This window comes from Talpa europaea (assembly GCF_964194135.1).
Source record: "Talpa europaea genome assembly, chromosome: 10".
Classification (NCBI taxonomy): domain Eukaryota; kingdom Metazoa; phylum Chordata; class Mammalia; order Eulipotyphla; family Talpidae; genus Talpa; species Talpa europaea.
In genome coordinates, this window is record NC_140077.1 from 117,413,135 (window position 1) to 117,436,141 (window position 23,007).

The 23,007-nt window shown below is 59.8% G+C and overlaps 1 protein-coding gene across 1 annotated transcript; it reads right to left on the minus strand.

Moving 5' to 3' along the window:
- Window positions 1-3,436: 3,436 nt before the first annotated feature.
- On the minus strand, window positions 3,437-23,007 carry HSPA4L (heat shock protein family A (Hsp70) member 4 like; the record flags this gene model as incomplete). The annotated part of the gene is made up of 20 exons (XM_084245611.1): window positions 3,437-3,625; window positions 4,882-5,043; window positions 5,406-5,525; window positions 5,839-5,946; window positions 6,179-6,304; window positions 6,770-6,907; window positions 7,332-7,427; window positions 7,926-8,000; window positions 9,016-9,215; window positions 10,214-10,347; window positions 12,037-12,143; window positions 12,568-12,719; window positions 13,162-13,238; window positions 13,335-13,579; window positions 15,370-15,503; window positions 15,775-15,874; window positions 16,604-16,726; window positions 17,861-18,001; window positions 19,230-19,287; window positions 22,901-23,007. 20 exons carry the CDS (start codon window positions 23,005-23,007, stop codon window positions 3,437-3,439), a joined length of 2,592 nt encoding a protein of 863 aa, XP_084101737.1.

Consider the following 23,007-nt stretch of genomic DNA (forward strand, 5'->3'; position numbering starts at 1 on the left):
CCGGGGCGGGCCGGCGGCGGCGGGGGAGCCGGCACCGGGGGCGGCGGGCGCGGGCCGGGGCGGGCGCTGCAGCTCTCCCGGGCGGCCCGCGACATCCTTCGGGCGCCGGGCGGGCAAGAAAAGCAGAACTTAGGAAGAACCTGGGCGTGTTTGACCTTAAGGCTGCTTGGAAGAGCACTCCCTTCAGCGCATTTTAAATTAGAAGGTGAAAGTAAAACAGCTTTTTTTTTTTTTTGGCTTGTTTTGGTTAATAAGAATCTTGGTCTTCGATCTACATTAAAATTTTGTCACGTTTCATCAAAAGGAGGGACTGTGCTTCCTAGGAATTATTTTAAAATCACACTTTGGGTTCAATGAGACAGTAATAAAGTTTTTCTTCTTTGATTCAAAAAGCCCGTCTTCTGCCCCTGAGTGCCTTAGTTGCTAAGTGACGGTGGATTTGAGCGCACAGGACGGTTACCCAGCCCAGACTTGGCAAACAGCCCTCGGTCTGTCTTGGAAAGCCGTCGGGGGCGCCCAGAGTCCTCAGATTCTGCGTGTCCGTATGTCAGCTCCATTAGCTTTGCTTCTCATTAAGTTTTACAGATTCAAATACCATAAAACCAAATTCCAATTTTCAACTCAAAATAACACTCACTTGAGAACTGAACTTTTTTCTTGTAAGAGTCTGAAAGATGAAATTATATTTTTCTAGTCATTTAAGAATCACGTCTAACTCTAACTATGTAACACGTAAAGTCACTGCCGAGGCTTGCTTCGCTGTGGATTAACAATTGCCAACTGTTAAAAGCCAAACCAAACCCCAATGGGTAATGTCTACAGGCTTATTACTGCACTTCAAATTTTTGGAAGTGCCTGCATGGTCACATTATATGTTGGGTTATTTATAATCTGATCGCTGCATTCAAAGGTCTACTGCCTTAAAATGTGGGTAACATTTTTCAAAGTAGTTGACGGTGTGCTCACTTGGATAGAATGTTTTGACACTTTTCCATTGTACCGACTGCTGAGCTCCAAGATTCGCTTTAAATAATAACTTCTGTCTGGGAAATAATCATAAATACAGTAAAGACTAAGAAAAAAGCTGAATAAAGTTTTCTTCTTTAGTGAAAGTCTGAATACCTTTTAAAATGGACGAGCTGTCACTCCAACAGCCTGATGCTGGTGTGCTGTTTCTAGCTGTTTTAAAACTTAAGAATTGTACATACTGATGAGGAATTAAACATCACAAGCTCTCTTTTGTCATATTATTTAGCAATCTTTGTTTTTATTATCACAGTATAACTGGCCATCAAGATGTGGTTTCTGAAACCAATTTATACTTTTACAGTCAAACTGCACACACATTTTAACCCCCCTCGGTATTTCCTTAACCTAGTTATTTGCTTATTGCATAGGAAAACATTCTGTCTTGCTACTATCTTTTAAAATAACTTTTCTAAAATAGTGTTTTTACTTTCAAAAAACAAAACAAAACAAAGTCTTGTCTAGTGCTCCGTATTTAGTGCAGATTCAAATTAAGCTGCATCCCATCTTCCGGCCACAACTGCATTCAGTTAATGTTTTCACCGGAGGGCCAGGCTGCAAGACCACAGGGCTCTGGCGCTTACGCAGCTGTCACAGGCGGGAGGAAAAGGGCGCACATTCTCTTGGGACGCGCTAGCGTCTGGCTGAAGCGCTCCACGGCTGACGGGCCAGGACACAAAGCTGCGCACAGTGTCTTGGGAGCCGGAGCTGTGGGGACGCGCCAGACACCCGAAGCGCGGCTGGGCTGACGAGCAGGCCCTGAAGTGCGGCTCCCTGCCAGGCGGGGGGTTCTTTCAGCCCGGGAGGCACGACTGCGGGCACCCCGTCCTTTGATGCGCCTCCAAGAGCGAGTCTACACGTTCAACATACAGATGAGGAGTGCTACATGCTTTTCAGGAAGGTATTTTTATCCGTCATTGATGGTCAGAACTGCTTCGCTCTAAGAGTCGTAAGACAAGGCTAGTTCCAAGACTACGAGACGGAAATATCCTGGGTCTCTCTGACTTCCAGGGCCCAAAGGGCCAGCTCCTGCCGAGAAGGTGAGCAGGAGCCCCGCAAGCGCCGCTCCGCAGCCCTGGCCGCCCACCACATGGTAGAGACAAACTCTCTCAGAGACCGGCTGAGAGAAACGCGACTACCCCGGGAGATACTCAACTCTCAAATTTTGCCATTTAAGAAAAGTCCGTGTCAATTCTTCTCAGCATAAAGGTCTCGCTTTGGGGAGAAGTGAGCCTGAATTTTAACTGAGGTCTGGCCCATGGGGGCACTGAGAGACAGAGGGGGCGTCGCTGCCTCCTGGGGGGCCTGCCGCCTGGCCCCCCCCCCCCGCCCCCACAACAGCGCCGGCATCTGCACAGCGCTGACGGGCGAGCGCCAGCTGGGGATGCGCAAGGAGGCCCTGGAGATGCCTCAGGTCACGCGTCCTTGTCCCCCAGACGAGCAGCACCGGAGAGGGGCGGACTCTACACTGCGGTCAGGGCGGGCGCCACGCGGTGGGCAGCTGCCTGGGGCGGGGGCAGCGGCCGGGGAGCCGCACGGTGCAGCGCACAGGCCGGCTCGCCCTACTCTGCGCCAAGCCACGGCGACACTGGTCGGGCCCGAGACAACGCCTCAGCGGCGCGAGGCCGCAGTGTGCCTGGGCGAGTCTGAGCAGCCGCCGCACCCCTGCGCGGAGCCTGCTCCGGGGCACCTCCTGCTCACAGCGGGCACGGCCCGCGCGGCCGTCCTCAGCACAAGCGGGCCTCAAGCCTCCAGTGAAAGACCCGGAGCGCCTCAGACAACATCCATCCTCGTCCCCGATGGAACCAGCCGGCCTCGGGCGCCTGAGCTACCAGCGCGGGGCTCCCTTCAGCGTGAGTCCGTCACCTGCGGACGACAGCGAAGCGCTGCGTCCTCGTGGCGCCCCAGTGAGACGGACCAGCGTGGCGAGGAGCCGCTTACTTGCTTTAATATTTAAATTAGAACAATACAATAACTAGAAAAAGGTCAGTGCCTCGGTGGCCGTAAACCACATCCACTTCATTATGTGTTTCTCAAAATAATGATGCAAGTGCAGCGACGCCTGTGAGCAGCAGGGCGCCCCCGCCTCCCTGGCCGCGTGGAGCGCGGAGGCCTCTCCGGGAGGGGCTCTAGGGAGGCAGGTTGTCGCCGGCTACGGGCCAGTCTTGCGCGCGTGACAGGAAAGACTGGGAAAGCGGAAACTGACGCGTCAATCTAGACTCGGCTACAGCTTCACGCAAGCAGCGGTGGAAAGGAACGAGGTGCAGCACTCGGCACGGGACACTTTTCAGGACTCCTCCAAAAAACACGACAAAAAGTGGTTACGAACAACGGAGCACGTGTTGCCTGGGCAGATGCCAAGCAGCGCGGAGCGCGTGGTGACGTGGCTGTCGGGAGGCGCGGGGCGCCGCTAGTCCACTTCCATCTCGCCCGAGGCCTTCGGGTGCGGGGCGTCCCTCGCCGCGTCGCCTCTGCTCTCCGCGCCGCCCTGCCCGCCCGCCGGCCCGTTGTGCTCGGGGTCAGCTCTCGCTTTGTCCTCCGCGACCTCCACGTGCGGCTTGGGCTTGTAAACGACGGGGTTGCAGAAGTTATCCAGTTCCTAGAAACACCAAAGACACGGGTTACATGGAAACTGGTAGGCAACACGCCTCCACTCAGGCGGCGCCCCCGGGGTGGGGGCCAGCTCAGCGAGATGACCGCCAGTGCCCTCCGGGAGGCCGCTGACCTCTGTGACAGCCGCCTGCCCACTCTTTGTTCTGTGTGTGGATCTTCCTAAAATGTGTTCCTTCGGGGGTCACACTTCACAGGGTCATTTATAACCTCGTTCTTTAACTTGTGCCTCAGGCGCTATGACGAGTGTCGGATAACACCTATTCAGCACTGACGGGGAAACAACTTTAAGTGGAATTACATGCACATCTCCACCAACAACCGAATTCTTACAAAATAGCCGCCTTTACTAGAAAGCGAAAGACCAAGCCACGAAACAAAATGCAACCTGAGAACTGAAAAGAAACACAATGTAGATTCTAGTATCTTTGCCTTTTGGTTTTCACAGTCAAAACAGAGAACACTCGTAGATGCTTCTGCAACCTGAAGATCTTCCGAGACCAGGCATAGGCTGGGATGGGGGCAGAGACAGCACCCCGGGGTGTTTCAGAGCAAAAGTCACCCACGGGTCGTGCGCAGCGGTGTCCCTGCGTGTGTGGCCACCACCGGGCCAAGCCCCTGCAGCTCTGACGCTGGGTTGAAGGATGCAGTGTCCCGGAGAAGCCACAATTGTCCCCCCAAGCTGCGTGGGGGACATCCGTCCCTGCACGCCAGGGCAGTGGGCACGGACCAGCGGGCATCTCTCAGGGACGGAGGCGGGGCCTCCCCTCACGCTCACCAGACACGCGCGCCCCCTCCCGCGCCTACTCTGTCCACCTGGATGCTGACCTTCGTCACAGCCTGTCCCTGGTCTCCACGGCGTTCTCTCTGACCCGTGACATCTTTGTTAGTAACGTCTTTAAGCTGAGAAGTTCCTCTTAGAAACACAAGCTGGCCGTGGCATCTCACACATTTCAAACTCCGTCCAGGGCAGCCCCAGAGGCAGACGCGCCCGCGAAGACGCAGCCCTCTCAGTCAGAGTCGAAAGCCAGCGACACCAAGGCGGAGCCGGAGCCCTGCCCAATCTCTGCGTCACCCTGGAAGCCCAGAGCCCCCGCGTGCCAGTCACACCCAGACGAGGCGCTGTTCCAGCAGGTGGCCTAGTTTCTACTTTTCTAGTTTCTTCTGCGAGTTGCTGATTCCTCAAACAATGGCCCCCCTCAGTGTTTCGCGCCGGAGCCCGCGACAGAGCACACAGCTCCTCACCTTGGCCTTGGCAGTGATCTCTGCCACCCGCACTGCGGGGTCCTGAGTGGGGCCCAGCTTGTTCTGCGCGTTCATCCTGCTGTTCAGCCAGCTCATGGCCTCGCCCACGTGCTTCTCCACTCTGTCCACGTCGGCGGGGTCCAGGTGATCGTATCGTTCGTCCTGTTCAAAGAGACACTCCTGAAGGGACAGCTGACAGCCGCGCGCCTCAGTCTGGTGATGATCTGCAGGAAATGCTGGGACACGCTGATCCTGCTGTTCCCAAAGCACGCGGGACGGAGGACACGGGGCAGGGACAGAGGTCGGGGTGGCTTCCGAGACATTGGGTTGGAAAAGAACGACGAGCAGAGGACATTCAGGGCCGAAGTACAAGCCAAGCAAGAGCCATAGGGAAGTGAGGCCACGGGTGCCGGGCAGCCACTGACAAGGAGCCGTGCGCCCCAGCCCCGCCCCCCACCCCAGCCCCGCCCCCCACCCCAGCCCCGGTGCCCCCTCTGCCCCCTGGCCCCGGCCCCAACTCGCACCTTGGCCCGAAAAGCCTCGATCACCTTCATGACCAGCTGGATCTTTCTGCCCAGGTCGTTGAGCGCCTTCGGCCGCTCCTCGTGCTCCTCAAAGCGTGTCTGGATGGGCTGCCTGTGTCTCTGAGGGGTGGGGGGAGGCTCGTCAGGGGGCGTAACTGGCCCGCAGGCTCAGGTGACCACACTGCCCGTCCAGAGCATCTGCAGAGGCATGGGGTACACAGCCGGCACCCCTCCCTGCAGAGGGGCCACCCGCAGGTAACAGCCTCCCCCTGGAACTTGATTTGTTTATAATTTGTAATTTCAAGGACAGGTGGTGCCGCCCACCCCCACCTGCTTCAGAGTGGGCAGGTCAGGGCACCTGCCAGTCGCTTCTCACCTGCATACCAGGGACAGGCCAAGCTCCCCAGGGCCCCGGGCGGGCTGCACGACTCACCTTGAGTTCCTGAAGCTTGTCCACGTAAATCTGTTTAGGCTGATCCTCCCCTTCTTCGTACAGCCAATTCTCGGTGTCGTCCAGGATGGCGGACAGCTTCTTCAGCTCCTTGTCAGACGTTTAAAAGACATTGTCAGAAATACTCTCCTTAGAAATAAAAACCATCAGAGAAGACAATATTTAAGAATAAAAGATGACATTTCAGATGTTTTTGAACTTTTACTCATACACCTGTGTTCGCCACACTCCGGATTCCTCCGTGTGCTGGAGCCACAGCAGTGACCACAGTCACGGCCGCGGGTCAACAGTTCTAAGCACACAGGGCGGCGCTGACACTTACTTCCTGAGTGACGAATTTCTCGTACACGGAGCCCAGCCTGTCCCGCAGGTCGTACACGTACTCCTCCACGGCGTTCTTGGAGTCGTTTCTCTCCTTCTCCAGCTTATCTTGCATGATCATCTTCCCCTATTCGACGAGTTTCAGGTCATTTGCGCCGCAGAAAGCGCGGCAGGGAAACAAAGACAAGGCGCACGGCAGGCCGGCGCCCGCTCGGCTTAGAAGCAAAGAAACGGACACCGGCGGCGGCGAGGAGGGCGAGCGTCGGAAACCCCCGTCACTGCTGCCGGGCACGTCAAACACCGCAGCTCTCGGCAGAACCAGCTTGGTGGTTTCCCCGAAAGCTCAGCAAAGATCAACGCGACCGAGGGTGTCGCCCGGACGGGGCTGCGCTGTCAGGCGAGGGGGGTGAGGCCGCGGGACAGCAGCAGACGCTCGGCCCGCTCCCATAAGCAGGCCGTGCCATTATCTAGTGAGGAACCCCGGAGGGTACAGGCCGCTTCCCCCAACCGCGGGGGGGATTGGGCACCCCTGACTTCTGCCGAATTTCACGACATGCCAGCACGACTCCTGCATCACCGCAGGTTCCCGTACCTCGTTTTCAATGTAGCTGTTGAGGAGCTCCTGGCCCAGCTGCCGACACAGGCTGCTCTGGATGGGCAGGTCGATGCTCTTGACTTTCCCCTTCTTGGTGGCCTGGTTTGATCGGTCTGGCTTGTCGGAGGGAGCTGACTGCACAGGACATTTGAGAGAGGCGTGAATTTCTAAAGCTGGCGCAGAAACAGGCCTCAGATGAAAGAAAGACCACACGCCAAACCACCACCGCCGACGCAGGCGTCGAGGGCCGCACCTGGGGCCGCGCCGCACACGCCTGCTTCCTCCACCCGCTCACTCCACCTCTTACTTCAGAGACTGCATCGTTTTTAATGAGAAAAAAGTTCATGAAAAACCCTTTTCCTACCAAACAGATAATTCATGCCATTAGGGCTCATTGACAAAAAATCCAGTTTTTAAAACAAATCACTGAAGGGCACCGATCCTGGCTACAGGCTCCCCCTCGGCGCCAGACCGACGGCCGAGCGCACCAGGAATGCACGGCGAAGCCCTAACTGGAAACGCCGTCCTCTGAAAGACAAGCACAGAAGGGCGCCAGAACCTTCGTGCGGGTCCCCGCGTGGTCCAGCTCCTCCTCGGGGGCGGGCTCCGCCTGGCCCTTCCGGTGGCCGTCCTCCTGCTCCGCCTGCGTCCTGCCCTGGGGAGAGTCAGGTGCGCAATGACGTGCCGCGTCCCTCCTCGCCACGCATTTATTCTTAATAAATAGCATCTTAGAGGCCAAGCCTGTTTTGAAACGCGAAGACAGTAAAGTAGGAGCTTGGAAATAAACACACAGATCATCATCTCAGTGAAATGAGCCGCCCGAAGTCCCGGGAGTAAGTCACGGGCGATGCACTCCCTGGAGCCAGAGCCGCGCAGGAAGCGGAAATTGTGCTCTTGCCAGATTCACAACCCAAGAGCTACAAGCGAGAACCCCAATACTCAATTGGCATGAAAATGCTTTTACAAGGAACTTACTGTGAGAAAGTGATGTGGAAAACAGACGGTATTTATGTGTTATATAAACTCAACTATATTTTCTAAACAGTACTCGGGACATACGGACACGGTCAAAGCAGACGTCTCGTCAGCCCTCCAGCATTCAGAAAAGACCTAAAAGATTTTACAGCCAGGAAGGCGGCCCGCACAGACTCACTGGGTCCTCCCGCCTCTTGCTCTCCTCCGGAACCCCCTCCGAGAGGCAGAGCTGGGGGCCTAGGAGCGCCTGGGGCTGAGGGACCCGCAGAACCCTGAAGGCAACACAGACAGACGCCGCTTCTGTGCCAGAGGGAAACGCGCGCGAGCATCTACACACGTTCCGCGCAGTTAAACACGTCACTCTTCTGATACGTCAGCCGTTCCCAAGCCGGCAGGGGAGGGGGCCGGGCCGGGCCGGGCCGGGGCGGGCAGGCAGGCAGGCTCGGGTGGCCAGCGCTGTTTTCAGGCAGCTCTGAGAAAAATGCTGCCAGTTAAATGGGCAAAAAGCTTTATCACTTTCAATTTTCAGTTTCCTGAAAACACTCTCCTGTTGTGTATAAACTCTCCTGTTGTGCTCGCACCGTGCGTGAACATCCTCACATTCAGAATTCAACGCTTCTCAATCATTCCTGCGACTCTCAGCGCCGGCACTTTCCTACCCAACACTGTTCTCTGTGCCATGACTCCAGCAATTGCTTAAAAATTGCCCGTGTGGCCGCAGCCTTTTCTTCCAAGCCCGGACGCCTGTTCTCAAGCGCCTGCACTCGCCGGGCTCCTGCGCCTGCTTGGGCCTCCCTCGGGGCGCTCGCTCAGCTGTCCCCACAGCAGGGCTAGAAGACCCCCCAGCTGCAGGCTCAGTGACAGGCAGAGACTGCAGCCCGTCAAAGTGCTGTCAGAGGCTCCACGACCCGGTGGCATGCTCGAGGGTCAACTTCTCTGACTTTGAACTCGACATGGGACGAGACCGGGCGAGACCCGTCACCCTAGACCGACTGCTCTGCACACGGAGCGCTCACCAGCCCAACACACTAACACCCGCTTCCAGGGGGAACGAGGCCTCGAGCAAAGACGTTCGGGCACACGCCTGCTCACGTGCGCACGACGCTGACAAAGCCCCGGCCGGAGGAGCCGTCCCCAGGGCGGCATGTGCGCCCGTCTCCCGGGGCAGATCCTCAGGGGAAGCTCAGGGGTCACTGTTTTGGGTGTCAGGCAGCGGCTGTCACGACTCTGGGCGTGGGGCGGGGGGACCGAGGGGGGACGGCACCCACCACGTCTTCTCTGCTCTCGTTCTTCAGCGAAGCGTCTGTCTCCATGGGCACGTCGCTGTGGCCCCCCTCCATGCTCTGCTTCTCGATTGCCGCGGCGCTGGCCACGCTGAAGACACCGTGGATGTCCACGCGCACCTTGACCTTCACTTTGGAGCTGTCGCCATCAGACTGTGGAAAAACATTCTGAATAGTGAAGCTCCCTGAGGAAAGAGGAGCTTCCGTTAGTGCAGGGCCTCCGCCACCTCCGCAGGCCGCGCAACCCCGCCGGCGCCGTTGGGGCTGCAGGAGGTCGTGGCTGGCGGCAGGTGTGGCCTCAGGCCACCCCTCCTCACACCTTCCAAGCCCGGCACTAAGACTCAGAAAAGCGAAGCAACATGCCCTAAATCATCAGTGCTGCGGGAGGAGCTGGGATTTCAACCAAGAACACTGGACTAAAGGCAACAGAACTTTGAAGGACTTTAAAGTATTTCCCCAAAGCCCAGATAGCAAAATTCAATTTCTGAGGTTGAAAACCAAATTCTAGTCATCCTGGTAATTTATAAGTAAAGCAAGTTTAAAACTTCTGGATTTTTCCTACAGCAAAATTGCTAAGTTATAGTTACTGAACTCACACACATCATATTAAATTAAATTTTAAGAAGTCTAGATTGTGCTTCTCAAAAAAAAAAAAAATCTCAAATATAAAACGAGCAGGAGTGGCAGAAGCACTGCGCAGTAGGAAGCCTTGCTCCCCTCGCCGTGGGCTAACACCCCCATGCTGGGCGGCTCGGAGCCGGGTCTCAAGGACAAAGTTTCGCATCTTCTCAGCTACCACGAGCCCTGCTCTCCCGACTGTCACGTCGCTGTCCCCAGAGCCACTCCAGCTGCTGCCGGCACCCGGGGCCTGACCCAGCACGCAGCCGGCACCTCCTCACCTTTGCAGTCAGTGTTTCCATAAAAAAAAAAAAAAATCCTCGAGCAAACTTTCCGGGCCAAGGACAGGACATTTTAAACATGGAAATTTAAGTGAATTAAAAATACTCAAAGCTGTTACTCTAGAAATAAATGCTGAGCGCTAAATAGACCGAGTTTAGAAATAAACATGAACGTCTTTCTTCAAAAACTCCATGCTGGCTTAGCCGGGACATTCTCTTATGTTTCCTTGATTCAAGTGTTCACATTATTTACCAAGGGCAAAACTGTATGCGTGTTCTCTCACCAATGTGTGGGTCGGGATAAGGCACTTCATGTAAATTAGTATAAAACGCTTCTAGTTCAAACGGTTCCTTCTTGTGGAAAGTAATGACCTTTGAGAACGGGGCGGGATGGTTCTTCGAGAACACTTCACATTCCCTGAAACACAACGGGAGGCGCAGTGAGCGGCCGCAGACAGAACCCACCTCCCCGCAGCGCAGGAGCACGCCGGCCAGGCCTCTGGCACACGGGGAGAAGAACCCACTGCTTTAGTTAGAAACATACATCTGACAGGTTTCTGGCTCGAAGTTCTGCCCTTCAAAGAGAAAAATTCCTTGACAATAGGTATATTTTAAGGCCAACCCACAAGGATTATTTTTTATTCATGTCTGAGGACCAAACCTGTTCGTTTCCAACATACTTGTCACACGTGACCCTTCTTTTTCCAGGTCTCTTAAAAGAAGTTTTTTTTTTTTAATTTGGAAATACTGTCCAACTTACAGGAACAAAATAAAAAGAGCAGGACAGGGCCCCTGCACCCCCCGACAGCCCTGCCACGAGCCCTCGCCGGCGCCCGCCCCCGCCCCAGAGGTCGGCCGGTGCGTTTCCCGGCGTGTCCCAGCAGGGGCGGCCTCAGCACCACAGCACAGCCGCTCCCGCGGCCCTGCCCACCTCTCAGCGGATGGGGTGCTGCCCCATGTGGCCTCCGCTCCAGGACAGGACTTTACAAGACCTACAACTCGTACTGCGACAGAGCTGGCTCACAGAGGCCACCACGCTGCCGTGTCACCATGTGAGGTGAAAACCTCACAGTCGAGGACCCTCCGAGCTGCGCTGTCCAGCGTGGGCCTGGGACACGCCGCCTCACGTTTTCCTCGAGATCTCCGATTCCCTTAACTGATGTTAAACACAGTGTTTCCTGACTCAAAATGGGCGTTGCCACATGCTCCTTGGACACTCTGCCAGCCAGTCAGGTCAGGCTCACCATGCCAGTTTTTGAAATTTGTGCAAAAATTCAATTTCTCGGGGGTACGATGTATCCCTTCTGCGAGTAGTCAGACAGAGCCCTGGACACACAGACTAACCTCGGCTACGAGGCCCGCTAGGCCGGGCCGGCAGGCCGCGGGACAGGAGCGTGGATGCTAATAACGGCAAGAGAACGCAGCTCAGACGGGTCCGAGACACGGACGCAGCAACAAAGGGGTGTTTTGTTTTCTCGCTATTAGAACATTAAATTTGAAAGTACAGGAGAAAATGACCTGAAACAGGTGACCTCGTGCAACGTCAACAGGACCACAAATCGATAAACTTTTCAGTGGCTCCCGGGTCATCTCACGTAAGAACAATTCCCAGCCCTCAGCTCCATTCCCCGCCCACACCGTAATGCTCCAAGCACAGCCCCGCAGGGCAGGCGCCCAGGCCCCCCGCGCTGACGCGAGTGAGGAAGCACGACACAGACCTGGAGCTACACAGACCAGCGTGCATGTGTCAAACACGCACGCGTTTGCATTTTTGGTTCTTCAAAGAGAAAGACCGACCCCCCCCCCCCCCACACACACACACACACACACGCGCCGCTGTCCCCAACGGCCCGTCCTGGCGGATCCGGGCTTTGGACCTTCGATGCTGTGATTTGCATCGGAGGACGTTTTACTTATATAACAAAACGCTAATTAACAGCACATCACCATGGTACACAGGTTATATTCCAGTTTTATGTTTCTTTTTTTCAAACGTTTTATTTAAAAGCCCTTGAGAATTGTTAGTGTCAATTCCTCCAATCTAGAATAGAAAAGCAGGTGTGCTTGTTCACGACCCCCTCCGGCCAAGGTGGTGAAAGTAACTCACCCAGCTCCATCTTCCAAAGAGGTCTTCCACCTTAGAGTGATCGAATACGGAACAAGGTCTGTTATGGAAAATTCACGCACTTTAAATGCTGGTGAGAGAATCGCACACTGAAAATAGAAGATACACCACACGTCTCAGCAAACAAAACCTACCCAAATGACCCTGGTTGAACCACTTAATAATACTGACATTTAAAAATTACTGCTTCTGGGTAACAGCTAGTTAAAAGCGAGAAAGTAACTCTCCCTGTAATCTTTCGAAAACTTGTAAAAAATATTTAAAAATTGTAAATAAAAACTTCAAATGCGAATAACTGAGAGAATTTATAAATGTTTCACTATAGCTACATGTTATCCTGCGGTAATTTAAAAACAGAAAAGGAAAGACACAAGGCTTCATTGCCGGGAATAACTTCAACTCCCTTTTCGCCTACTGACAAGTGGGGGCCCCAGAGCACTCACGCCCCTGTCGGCCTCTCGCCCTATTTCTGGCAAGATACACATTCTAGGGACACAGAGGCTCCCGCCACACCTGCAGCGCGCAGCCCCTGGCGACGGCCTCGTCGGCGTTCAGCGTGGTGCTTATGTCCTTGAGGAAGAACCTGGAGATCTGCTCCTTCACTGCGGGGATCCGTGTGGCGCCCCCCACAATCTCAATGCTGCTGATGTCTTCCCGCTGCAAGTCTGGCGAGCACAAAGTTCTCCACTGAGGACTGCAAGACAGGCTTTATGTCCGCAGCAGACCCCAGGAAGGGCCGCTTTAAAACACGCACTTTACTTGCTCAATAGAAGACACAGTGAAAAGAAGATGGAAACAAATTTTATAAAAAAAGGCAAAATTTAAGTAGCAGCAGCTGCGCCTAGCCTACACCTGGGACAGACGAGCCCCCAGGGCTTTGAAGGGACGCTCCAGAGACCTGCGATCCTCAAGCTCCCCAGCAGCTGTGCTCAGCGGCTCAACCAAAGCCTTGGGAGAAGCGACCGTGCCCCACCTCCGCCCCCCTTCCACCTGCGCGCGTCTCCGCGGTCACGTACGAACACTCGCAAACACGGGCCGCAGCCCCCCGGCCAGCCCCGGCGCCCCGCCCTCACGAGCCACCACCTCCGGCGGCCGAGCCCCACTCACTCGACTGCTCCATGACGGCCTTCAGCGGGGGCTCCACCCTGGCCAGGAGGGACGCACACAGCTGCTCGAACTGGGCCCTGAGAGGAGAGCAGAGAAGGCCCGTCACTCGGGACAGAGCAGCAAACACACCTAAAACAACTCGGAAACACAGACACAGCCCGGGCGCGCGGCACCTGTTCATCTTGCTGGACACGTCCAGGTCGTTCATGAAGCACTCAATGTTGAGCGGCAGGTCCGAGGCGTTGGCGCTCATCAGCTTTTTCAGCTTCTCGCACTCCTGATACAGGCGCAGCAGGGCACGCGAGTTTTCCTTCACGCTGATCTTGTACTTGGCCTGGAACTCGTCGCAGAAGTAGTCCACCAGCGCCTCGTCGAAGTTCCTGCCTCCCAAATAGGGGTCAAAGGTCGTGGCCAAGACCTGTCCAATCGTAAGGTCGGAACTGAATTTTCAGAAACAGAGGCTTTCCAAAAGCCCAACTTTTAACATTGAAAATCAAAGCCAACGAACGGGTCAGAGTCACGGGGCGCTAAATTTTGGAGCCACTTGCAGCAGCACATCCACCCACTCGGGATTATTTGCTGTAGGTGACAGATTCTGATACCGTGACTCAAAGCAGAATCTCATTTTGAAACAGCTAAGTCCGGACCATCAAAGCTCTGCCTCTCAGACCCTCCGGTCCAGAGCCCCACACGCGGGCCCACACCCACGCGGCAGAAACCAGCGCCCCAGGCATGCAACGCCAGCCCAACAGCTTGAGCCAGCGACCTGGAAGCGCGCGCCAGTCAGTCGGCCGGCTGGGAGGGCAGGATTAGACCTTCTGACTGTGGTTAAAAAAAAGACTTTTCAGAAGAACACAGAAGGGGCCTCCCTGGTGGCACAAAGGGTTGAGCACCCCACTATGAAGCAATTCACAGCCTCTGCAGCACAAGTTTGATCCCCAGCCGGCCAGGGAGCAACCCACATGGCAGAGAGACCTCTCCTTTCTTGCCCGCTGCTCCCCTCAGCAGTGTGTCTCAGTGGATCTGCCTGTTCTGCTCCCCACTCTGTCTGGTGAATCCTCTCACCCCCCCCCCCGCCCCGCACCTCTGGCCTGTGCCCCAGCTCCTGTATGCATCAATAAATAAATCTGGAAAAAAAAAAAAAACCTACTGTTAAAAAAAAAAAGAGAACACGGAAGAACACAAAAGAATATGCGGGAGCCCAAAAAAGGAGAGCAGAACGTGGCGGCGACGCCAGGACACCTCAGCTTGCTGAGAGACAGCCCGTGGCCAAGCACACAGGGGCAGCTGCCCACGGCCCGGGGCCCTGGGGTGGACGTCACACTGGACACCCCCTGCAGAGCTGAGCTGGTGGCCGGGGCCGGGGACAGTGGTGCTGGCCGGGGCCTGAGTGTCTGAGGCGCCCCCGCAGGCCACACAGGGAACGGCGACAGCCCTGCCAGGGTCGGGCCTGCCCTAACCAATGGCCACGTCCAGCCCGTAGGTGACCAGCGCCAACGTCCATCCCCCGGGGAGGAAGGCCAGAGTTTCCTCGGGCTCTCGAAGGGGTCCAGGACATCAAAGTCACAGACAGCTTGAAGGATCTACCGGGGAAGGAAGGAAAATGTCCTTTTCTGATTAAACGAAAATTCAAGACTAAAGAGCAAGGGTGAAACCAACTTATGGAAAACGACTCTATGTTCAGAACGCGATGTCTCCCTTCAACTCCCCGGCGACGAGGGTGTCGTCACCAACACAGCACGAGGCCTCCGAAGTGCTGGGCGCCAGCGCCTCACCCTCCGCCAGCCCAGGCACGCGTGTGACGGGCGAGGAGCCGCCGTCACGGTGCGCACACGCCCACCACGCTCTGGGGGGCCGGCGCCGGCAGCCGGGCAGGCACTCAGGGTGCGGCCCGTCCTGCAGACCCTGCTCCCACGCATGCTGGGGGAGGCGGCGCGCGCTCCCGGGGACTGACTCGGCACCTCGGGGACAGCAGCAGCTCCCACACGAGGGCACTCCCCAGTGGCGCGCCAGCACCGCATTCCAGCGGCTCACTTGCTCGGCCCGGTTCCCAGTGGGGCGCCGGGATGGCCCCAGGCGGGGACCCTCAGGATGGGGAGGGCGGGGGAGGGGAGGGTCCAGGTCACAGTCTTCCGTGCAGACCACGGTCTGACCGCACACCCTCCTGTGTCGCTAACCCGAAGCGCGGCAGAGCGCTGACCGACTTACTCTGAGCTTCCCCTTGTTGAAAGCACACACGGAGACCTGGTAGGCAGAATGGCCCATGTCGATAAAGACCACGTTCCTCGGCCTCTCATCTAAGGAGGGCAGGTCCTGCTTGTAGATCCCATAGGCCAGCGCGACTGCAAGGACAGGCAGGCAGGTGAGCGCCGGCACGGCGGGCACTCGGGAGCGAGCGAGAAGCCACCCAGAGCCACGCTGCAGTGCAGACGCAGCGGAGCCGCCGCCATTGTCAGGCCAAAGCACGTGGTGTCTTACTTCCCCTCCCCGCCAACCCCCCATATTCGCACTTCTCAGGCGAGGGCAGCCAGCACATCGGGCTGAGCCGCCGGGCACTGGCCAGGAGAGGACTGGGCGGCATTTTCCTGGCGGAGGCTGGGGGCGGGCGCTCACCGGCCGTGGTTTCGTTCATCAGCCTCAGACAGTTCAGCCCCGCGACCTGGGCTGCGGCCATCACGGACCTGCGCTCGGCGTCGGTGAAGAAGCTCGGGATCTGGGGTGGGAACAAGCGAGCACGGCGGTCTGGGTCTGAGGGCAGCTTCGCCCAGACACGCATAGTGGGCCAGTGCAGGGCAGCTGCGCTAGAACGTGCAGCTTAAGGCCAAGCAGCAGCATTGGGGGGCGGGGGGAGTCCCGGTCCTGCTGGGCGGCTCTGCCCCAGCACCGCTGGCCCTGGCACCTGCCGGAGCAGGGGGCAGGGGAGCGCGTGGCTCCCCAAGTGCGCAGCTGCAGCAGGAGGGGTGCGGACCGCTGGGGTCAGTAGTCCAGGCCAGGCCACAAGCATCGTGTCTGTCCCAAATTTTTTTTTCCCCAAAGATTATTTATTTATACAAGAACTGGGTACAGGCGGAGAACGCGGTGCGGGCTGGCGTTCCTGGGTCCACACCCGTGGGAGTTCCCACGAGGAACGTCTGACTCATCGTTTAAGAACAGGCCTTTCTTTCTGATCCAGAACACACACAGTTGTGAGTTCCCCACTGGGAACTTTCAACCTTGGTCATAAAATGAAGGTCCCGGGGGCGGGACACCAAGTGTCACCGAGGGGCCAGGGCGCAGCCGGCCCGCCCTCCGACGCCGCACACGCCGGCTTCAGCAGCCCTTCGCAGGAGGCCCAACCCTGACTTCACCCAACGCGGTGACCTTTGTAAACCGTGAAGCCGGGCCTGGCTGCACGCCCGCTGAGGGCAGAGAGGAAAGACCCGTGGCGGGAACGGCCACCTACGGAGATGACACAGTCGGCCACCGGCTTCTTCAGGGCGTTCTCTGAGGTCTCCTTGAGCTTGGCCAGCAGCATCCCAGTGACCTGCTCGATGGCAAACGGCCTCTCCTCCTCGAGGTACCGCACCTGTGGCACAAGGGAGGCATTTTCGGGGGGCCGCCGCCTTGGCCGCCCCAGGAACCCTGCCTGGGATGGAGCAGGCCCCAGCTGGGCCCCCGCCCTCGTCAGGGCCAGAGCAGGCTCCAGGCGCGGCCGCCTGCCCAGCAGCAGGCGCGCTCACTCGCTGCCCAGGCGAGCACCAGGGACTCGGAGCGAAAGTCTTTCTTTCAGAAGTTAGGGCCCTTCCTGGGTTTCAAGTGAGCGCCCAGTGATATAATTTTGGGGGAAGGAAACAAGATCAGGGGAGAAAAAGGCAAATCTTCTGAGAATGCAGCTGGCCCACACTGCCCGGTGTCCCCAGGGGCAGCTGAGTGAACACGAGGGGCTCACAGGCCATTTCAACACCGTGCTGAGGCCAGTGGCCACTCCCCGGGCTGGGGCCCGCGGCTCAGGACGTGACGCATCTGACCGAGGACACGGGCTGTGGTTGGGCCGGGGCAGCGCCCACCCCAGGCGGACATACTGGGGAGAAGAATACGTGTCCCCCGGCCCCAGGAGCAGGTCCTGGACTCGGTGGCACTCAACCCCGGAGGAGCTTCAGGGGCATCCGTCTCCAGGGGCGCTTGCGCGCGTGCGTGCCCACACGCACCTGAACGACTTTGATCATTCTAAGATGGACTTTGAGACAGATCTGAAATGGATACTCATCTATTTCTGATACACGCTGAGTCACGATCAGGCGTGATACGGAGCCGCTGCTCGTAAGCACGCGGAGAAGGGCAGGTGCACAGAACGGGGGCGGAGAGTCCAACGCTGCGGCCTCAGCCCGAGCAGCGGCCGCGGGCCTGGCTGGTGCGCGCGCACAAATAGGTGACGCAACCATGGAGGGAAGCCCCAGCGCACGTCCCGGGACACGGAGCTAAAACCCCAGCCCATCCCTTGCCCGGAGCAAGAGCCGCACCAGGATGTCACCCCGTCCTTCCACACAGGGGACCTGCGTCGGGGTGGCTGGCAAACCCGGGGCCTGCTCTTTCCACATTGCATCTGCCTCCGCCTCTGGCCCTTAAAAGCGGGCAACCTTCAAGCTCTCCAGGTGGTCACTTTTCCTTGAACACACCGGCGACCGCCGGGCGAGCCGCCCCTCCCCGCGCCGCGGCTCACCTTCACGCCCGCGCTGCCGTTGGGCATCTTCTGCAGCTCGTAGGGGAGCCGGATCCGCTCCGTCTGCACGATGGGATCATCGAACGATCGTCCGTGCAGCTTCTTGAAGCCATGGAGGGTGTTTCTGACATTTGTGACTATCTGTTGGCAGGAAACGCCGCTGAGCTCTTCATGAGTGCAAAGAACACACGGCCCCAGCGCCGAGAGCCCCGCCCGCGCCCGCCGCGTCCCCTCGGCCTCCCGCTCTGACGCAGCACCGAGGCCGCCACCTTCCCAGGAGCGAGGCTCATGTTCCCACGCAACGCCGGGCACCGCGTCTCTTTGGTTTTGCTCCACAATCCTGTTCTAGCAAGTTCGTGTTGTTCTCTGATTTCTTTCCACCGTCATTCCTGTGCGTGTTACTGAAACTATGGCTTTTACCGTCCTGCTTCCTTTCCCCGTCACCATCTAATTCCTTGTGACATTTCTCGCCCACGAACCTCAGCGCTACCTGCGCAGCCGAGAGGCTCCGAGGCCGGGTGAGGGCCCTTCCCCGCGGCCTGCAGCTGTCAGGGTTTTAAAGCCGAGGCCTGCATGCTTTGGGAAAGCAGTATTTCTTGTAGCTACAACACGCTCAGACTGCGGAGCCGGACGGGGCTGGCGCCCTCGGGACCTCTAAAGCCGAGCAGCCCCTGCTCTTGACTAATGACACGGAAGCGGCAGGGACGGCCAATTCCCTCGTGGTCTCCAGCGCTTCAGGAAGCATCCCTTCACCGCCCGCTGTGCGCAGACGTGGTGTTTCCGGGACGCCCGGAAGCCCCACCAGGGAGGCGCTGTGAGGCGGCGAGCGCACCCTCTGGGGTGACTGCTGACATCAGGGCCCGCGCAGAGCCGGCCCGGGAGAGGAGGCCGACTCGCTCGCTCACAGGCCAGTGACAGCTGAAGAGAAAATCCCGGGGTGAAGGACTCGGCTATCCCCACAGAGTCAGGAGAACAGGCCCCCTGCAGAGCGACTTTGGGAAACACCAGCCTCTGCACTTATGAGGAAAAGCAGCAAGAAGAAAGTAACTTCGTAAAGAAAAGGGTCCGAGAAACACTGGGGTGTGGTTCAGAGCCCAGCCCGGGAAGGCAGAGCCCGCCCTCCGCTGTCCGAGGCCCAGCCGGAGCCGCCCTGGGGGCCGGGAGCTGCTCCTTCCTCTCCCCGGGCGCCGCTGGCCCCTGGACGAGACGGGAGGTCCCCACAGGAAGGGGCCCGGCAGGGGAAAGCCCAGGTCACGTGGCAGCGCCCCCCGACCAGGAACGTCCTCAGTCAATGCTTCACAAGCCGAAGCCAGCCGTGCAGCCTGACAGAGACCGCGGGACCTTCCCGCCGGGGCCGCCGGCCGCTCACCTGGCTCTTGGCCGCGTTCCCGATGGCGCGCGTCCTGGACCCCAGGGAGATGCAGGCCCTGCGGGGGGAGACACACGCTCGTCAGAACCCCGCTTCTCCTCGCACGGGATGAATTTACAAGAATCATATGTTGTTCTTAAAATGGGTCACTGATGACCAAGACTTGACAACTTTTAAGCTGGGAAATGTCAGAATTAAGTCACAGGGGCTGCCCGTGGCGACGGGGCCGGCCGGTCACTGTTCTCAAACTGGCCAGGCCTGGGGACTGCAACCATCGCCCACACTCAGTGAGGTCAGGCTGCCTCGTGGACACTCCTGGCTGAACCTGCCCCGGGGGCGATGGGGAAAGGTGACTGCTCTGGACGCAGGGCTGCCCTTGTCATTACTGCCGTCAGCAGAACTCTGCTTCTAACAGCAGGTGGGCAGCAGCCTTTGCACCAAGCTGCCACTTCAGACCATGAACGAGCGCTCCCGTGGCCTCCGCAGGCGCTACGGTGACTGCGCCCGGCAAGCGTTTGCGGGCACTGCCCGCGTGCTGGTTACCCGCACCGGCCTTGGCATCTACAGGAGAAACGAGCACAGAACACAGGATGGCGAACGCTACTGCCAGGACGACAGCCACCAGAGCGCACAGGGCTTGAGGACAGCCAGCAGCAGAGGCAGCCTCCACGTCAAGGCTCGGAAGGGAGCGCGCTGATCTGCGCCTGCGCTGGCGAACAGCACCATGTCCCTGACACGCAGGTGTGTCTGCCCTCAGCGCCAGCCCCGGGGAGACTCCTGGACGCCCAGCTCCTCCGCTGAGCCTCCGACGGGTGCTGTGGCATCCTCAGGAAAGACCCAACCTCACCCCTACAAGGAGGCCCTTCCTTGTCTTCGCCGCTGCCCCGCCCTGAGGCTTCCACCTCAGCTCACTGACTTGTCTCTGGAACGCACAAGCACGCTGCTGCCTCGGGGCCTTTGCACAGGCACCGCTCCCTTCCTGCGGCGCTTCCAATCCAGCCACATGGCCTGAGCCCTCCCCGCGTGCGCCGCTCAAATGCTGGCCCGTCGGGGGCACCTCCGTGGTCTCCACAGACCCCTGCTCCTCCCCAGCATAGCCATCTCCAGGGGCGATGCCTCGATGGCTGGTGCAGCAGGCGCTGCACGCCAGGGTGGAGCTCCCCAGGGCAGACGATGCACCCCCATATCCACACCCCCACCCCGTGCTGTCTGACATGGAAAGCACCAGCAGCGTGCGGTGTGCACAGTCAAATAACTCAACAAATGCTGCCCCTGAGCGTCTGCCCGGCAGCACATGGCCCAGAGAGGACTCAGAGCAGCGGCGCGGGGGCGGGGGCACCGTCCCGGGGGGCCTGGTTCTTGGGAAGGGGCTCCCTGCAGGCAGGACAGTGGCTCCTGAGTCCGGCCGTCTGCGAGCCCGAGGGGCCCAGCTGACAGACAGCGGCCGGGACCGTGCAGGCCTCGGGGGAGGGGCCGAAGCTGAAGTCCGTGCTGGTGGTCACGGCCCCCCCAAGCCTCTGAAGGCGGAGAGAACACACGCCGCCTCCCAGCAGCACCAACTGGCGAGGAAGGAGCCCGCGAGTGAGCTTTGTGGGGGCTGGACAGACACCACAGGGCCCGGGAAGGCTAGCAGAGGGTTCGGGCCGTCAGTCCAGCGGGCACGGCCGGCCGCACGGTCAGGGTGCGCTCACGGCGCAGAGACCTGGAGGGGGCAGGTGGCCCCGGTGCAGTGCAGAGTTTGGGGCGTCATCTTGGCCACGGTGTGAACTACTGGCAAGAGGGCCCCGAAAGATCAGTGACCGAAGTCGGGACGGGCAGCTGAGACAGGAGGAGACGAAGGCAAGACACGGGGGTGGGAGGGGGGCCAGGGCGCTGCTCCACCCCCCCGCGGGGTGTCCCAGCGGCAAGACCAGGCGCTGGCTCTGGCTGCTGTCACTCAGCGGAGCTGGGATGGGGAGGGGAAAGTGGGGGGGACCCAGAGTGGGGGGCCCCCATACAGGGCAGGTGGACCGAGGCACCTGGCAGGCACCCGCAGGGCGTGGGTGAGCTGAGACGTGAATGTGATGGGGCAGGAAGGACGGCACCGACCTCTAGCAGCGACCTGGTGAGACGGGAGAACAGGACGCAGCAGGATCGGGGTGCAGCCTCCCCGCTCCTGCAAAGAGCCCCGATTCCGCAGAGTCTGTGGGTGCAGCTTTGCGCTCCCGGCTGAATCTCAGGGCTCCCCTTCTCAGAGCCCCAGGTCCAAGGACACCGACTCGGCGGTCACCACACCCAGGTCCTGGGGACCCTGCACCGTCACTTCACAGGAGCAGCTGCGGAGGTGCCACCTCACTCGGTCAGGCCGGACCCGTCCGCGGCGACAGCCAGCGCGGGACGCCTGGCGACACCCAGCTCTGGCCCAGAGAACCCAACTCGCAGAGCGAGGCCTCTCAGCGCCCGCCCGGCTTCTGCTTTCTTTCCACAAGATTCTAGAGAGATGCCGCCGGGCCTGGGAGAACCTAAGCAGACACCCGTTCTCTCTCCAGCTCTTCCCTGTCTTAGTCCTCGCAAGGGGCTCACAGACACGGCAACAGGCAACGCCTTGACACGGCGACTCGGCGGACTCCCGGGCAAGGCCGCGCCCGCAGACGCCCTCGAGCCACCCCAGCGCGCGGTTCCGCTGCGGCGCAAGCTCCATCGTGTCTAAACCCCCAACGCAGCGCGGCGGCCCGACCCACAGGCGGCTCAGAGGCCCGGAGAGCCCGGGCTCCAGACCAAGGCGCGGGACTGTCCAGCGCTGCTCGGGGAAGACGAGCCCAGAAACCCACGGCCGGCGCGGGAGCAGCGCGCCTGTGGGGGGACGCCTGTCGGGCCAGAAAGCACGCAGGGCGGCGGGCGGGACCCCACCCCTGAGGGCCGCCCCTAGGTCCCTGAGCTGCTCCCCGTCTCCGGGAGGACGCGGGCCTGTCCCAGCAGCCCCGTCCAGCGCCCCGGCTTTCCGGGCTGGCGGCCGCGCGCTCCTGCCCGCCCTTCAGTCCCGCTGGGCCCCCGGCACACGCCGCGCCGCAGCGAACCGACGCCACAGGGGCGCGGCCGCCCGGCGCCCACCACGGGCAGCCCCTTGGCCGGCTGGGCTCGGGCGGCGGGGCTGGGAGCGGGGGAGCGGCCGCCCCAGCTGCCCCCGCTAGAGGCCCCGGGCGCGGGGGGGCCGCCGGGCGCTCAGGCTCTGCGGGCGGCGCTGGCGCGGACACGCCTTGGCAAGGGCCCCGCTGCCCACACGGCCCGGGGCGCAGAGCCGCAGCCCCGCCAGCGGGCCCAGGGGGGCCCAGGCCCCGGGGCAGCGCGGATGCGAGACGCGGGGCCGGGGCGCCTCGGGCGAGGCTCCAGCGCAGAGGGGCGGCCCCCGCGGCCCTCTCGGCCTCCCCAGGATGGCGCCCCCGCCCGGGCCCCAGGTCGCGAGTCCTCACGGCCACCCCGCGGGCCGCGCGGGGGACACGGGCTCCGAGAGAACGCGGGGCGGACTGCCGCACCCCCTTCCGCGCACAGACACCCCGAACTCCAGGAGACCCCAGGGCCCGCCCAGGCTTACGGGACGGAACCGAGCAGCCCACAGACCCCGCGCCGCCCGCAGCCCGGCCCGGGCGCCCCCGCGCCCCGGCCCCGCCCCGCCCCCGCGCCCCCGCACTCACGGGGTGCACCTGTCGCTGTACTCGTTGGCGACCGTCTCGATGCCGCCGCTGCGCGCCACGGCCACGTAGCAGGTGAGGAAGCCCAGGTCGATGCCCACCACCGACAT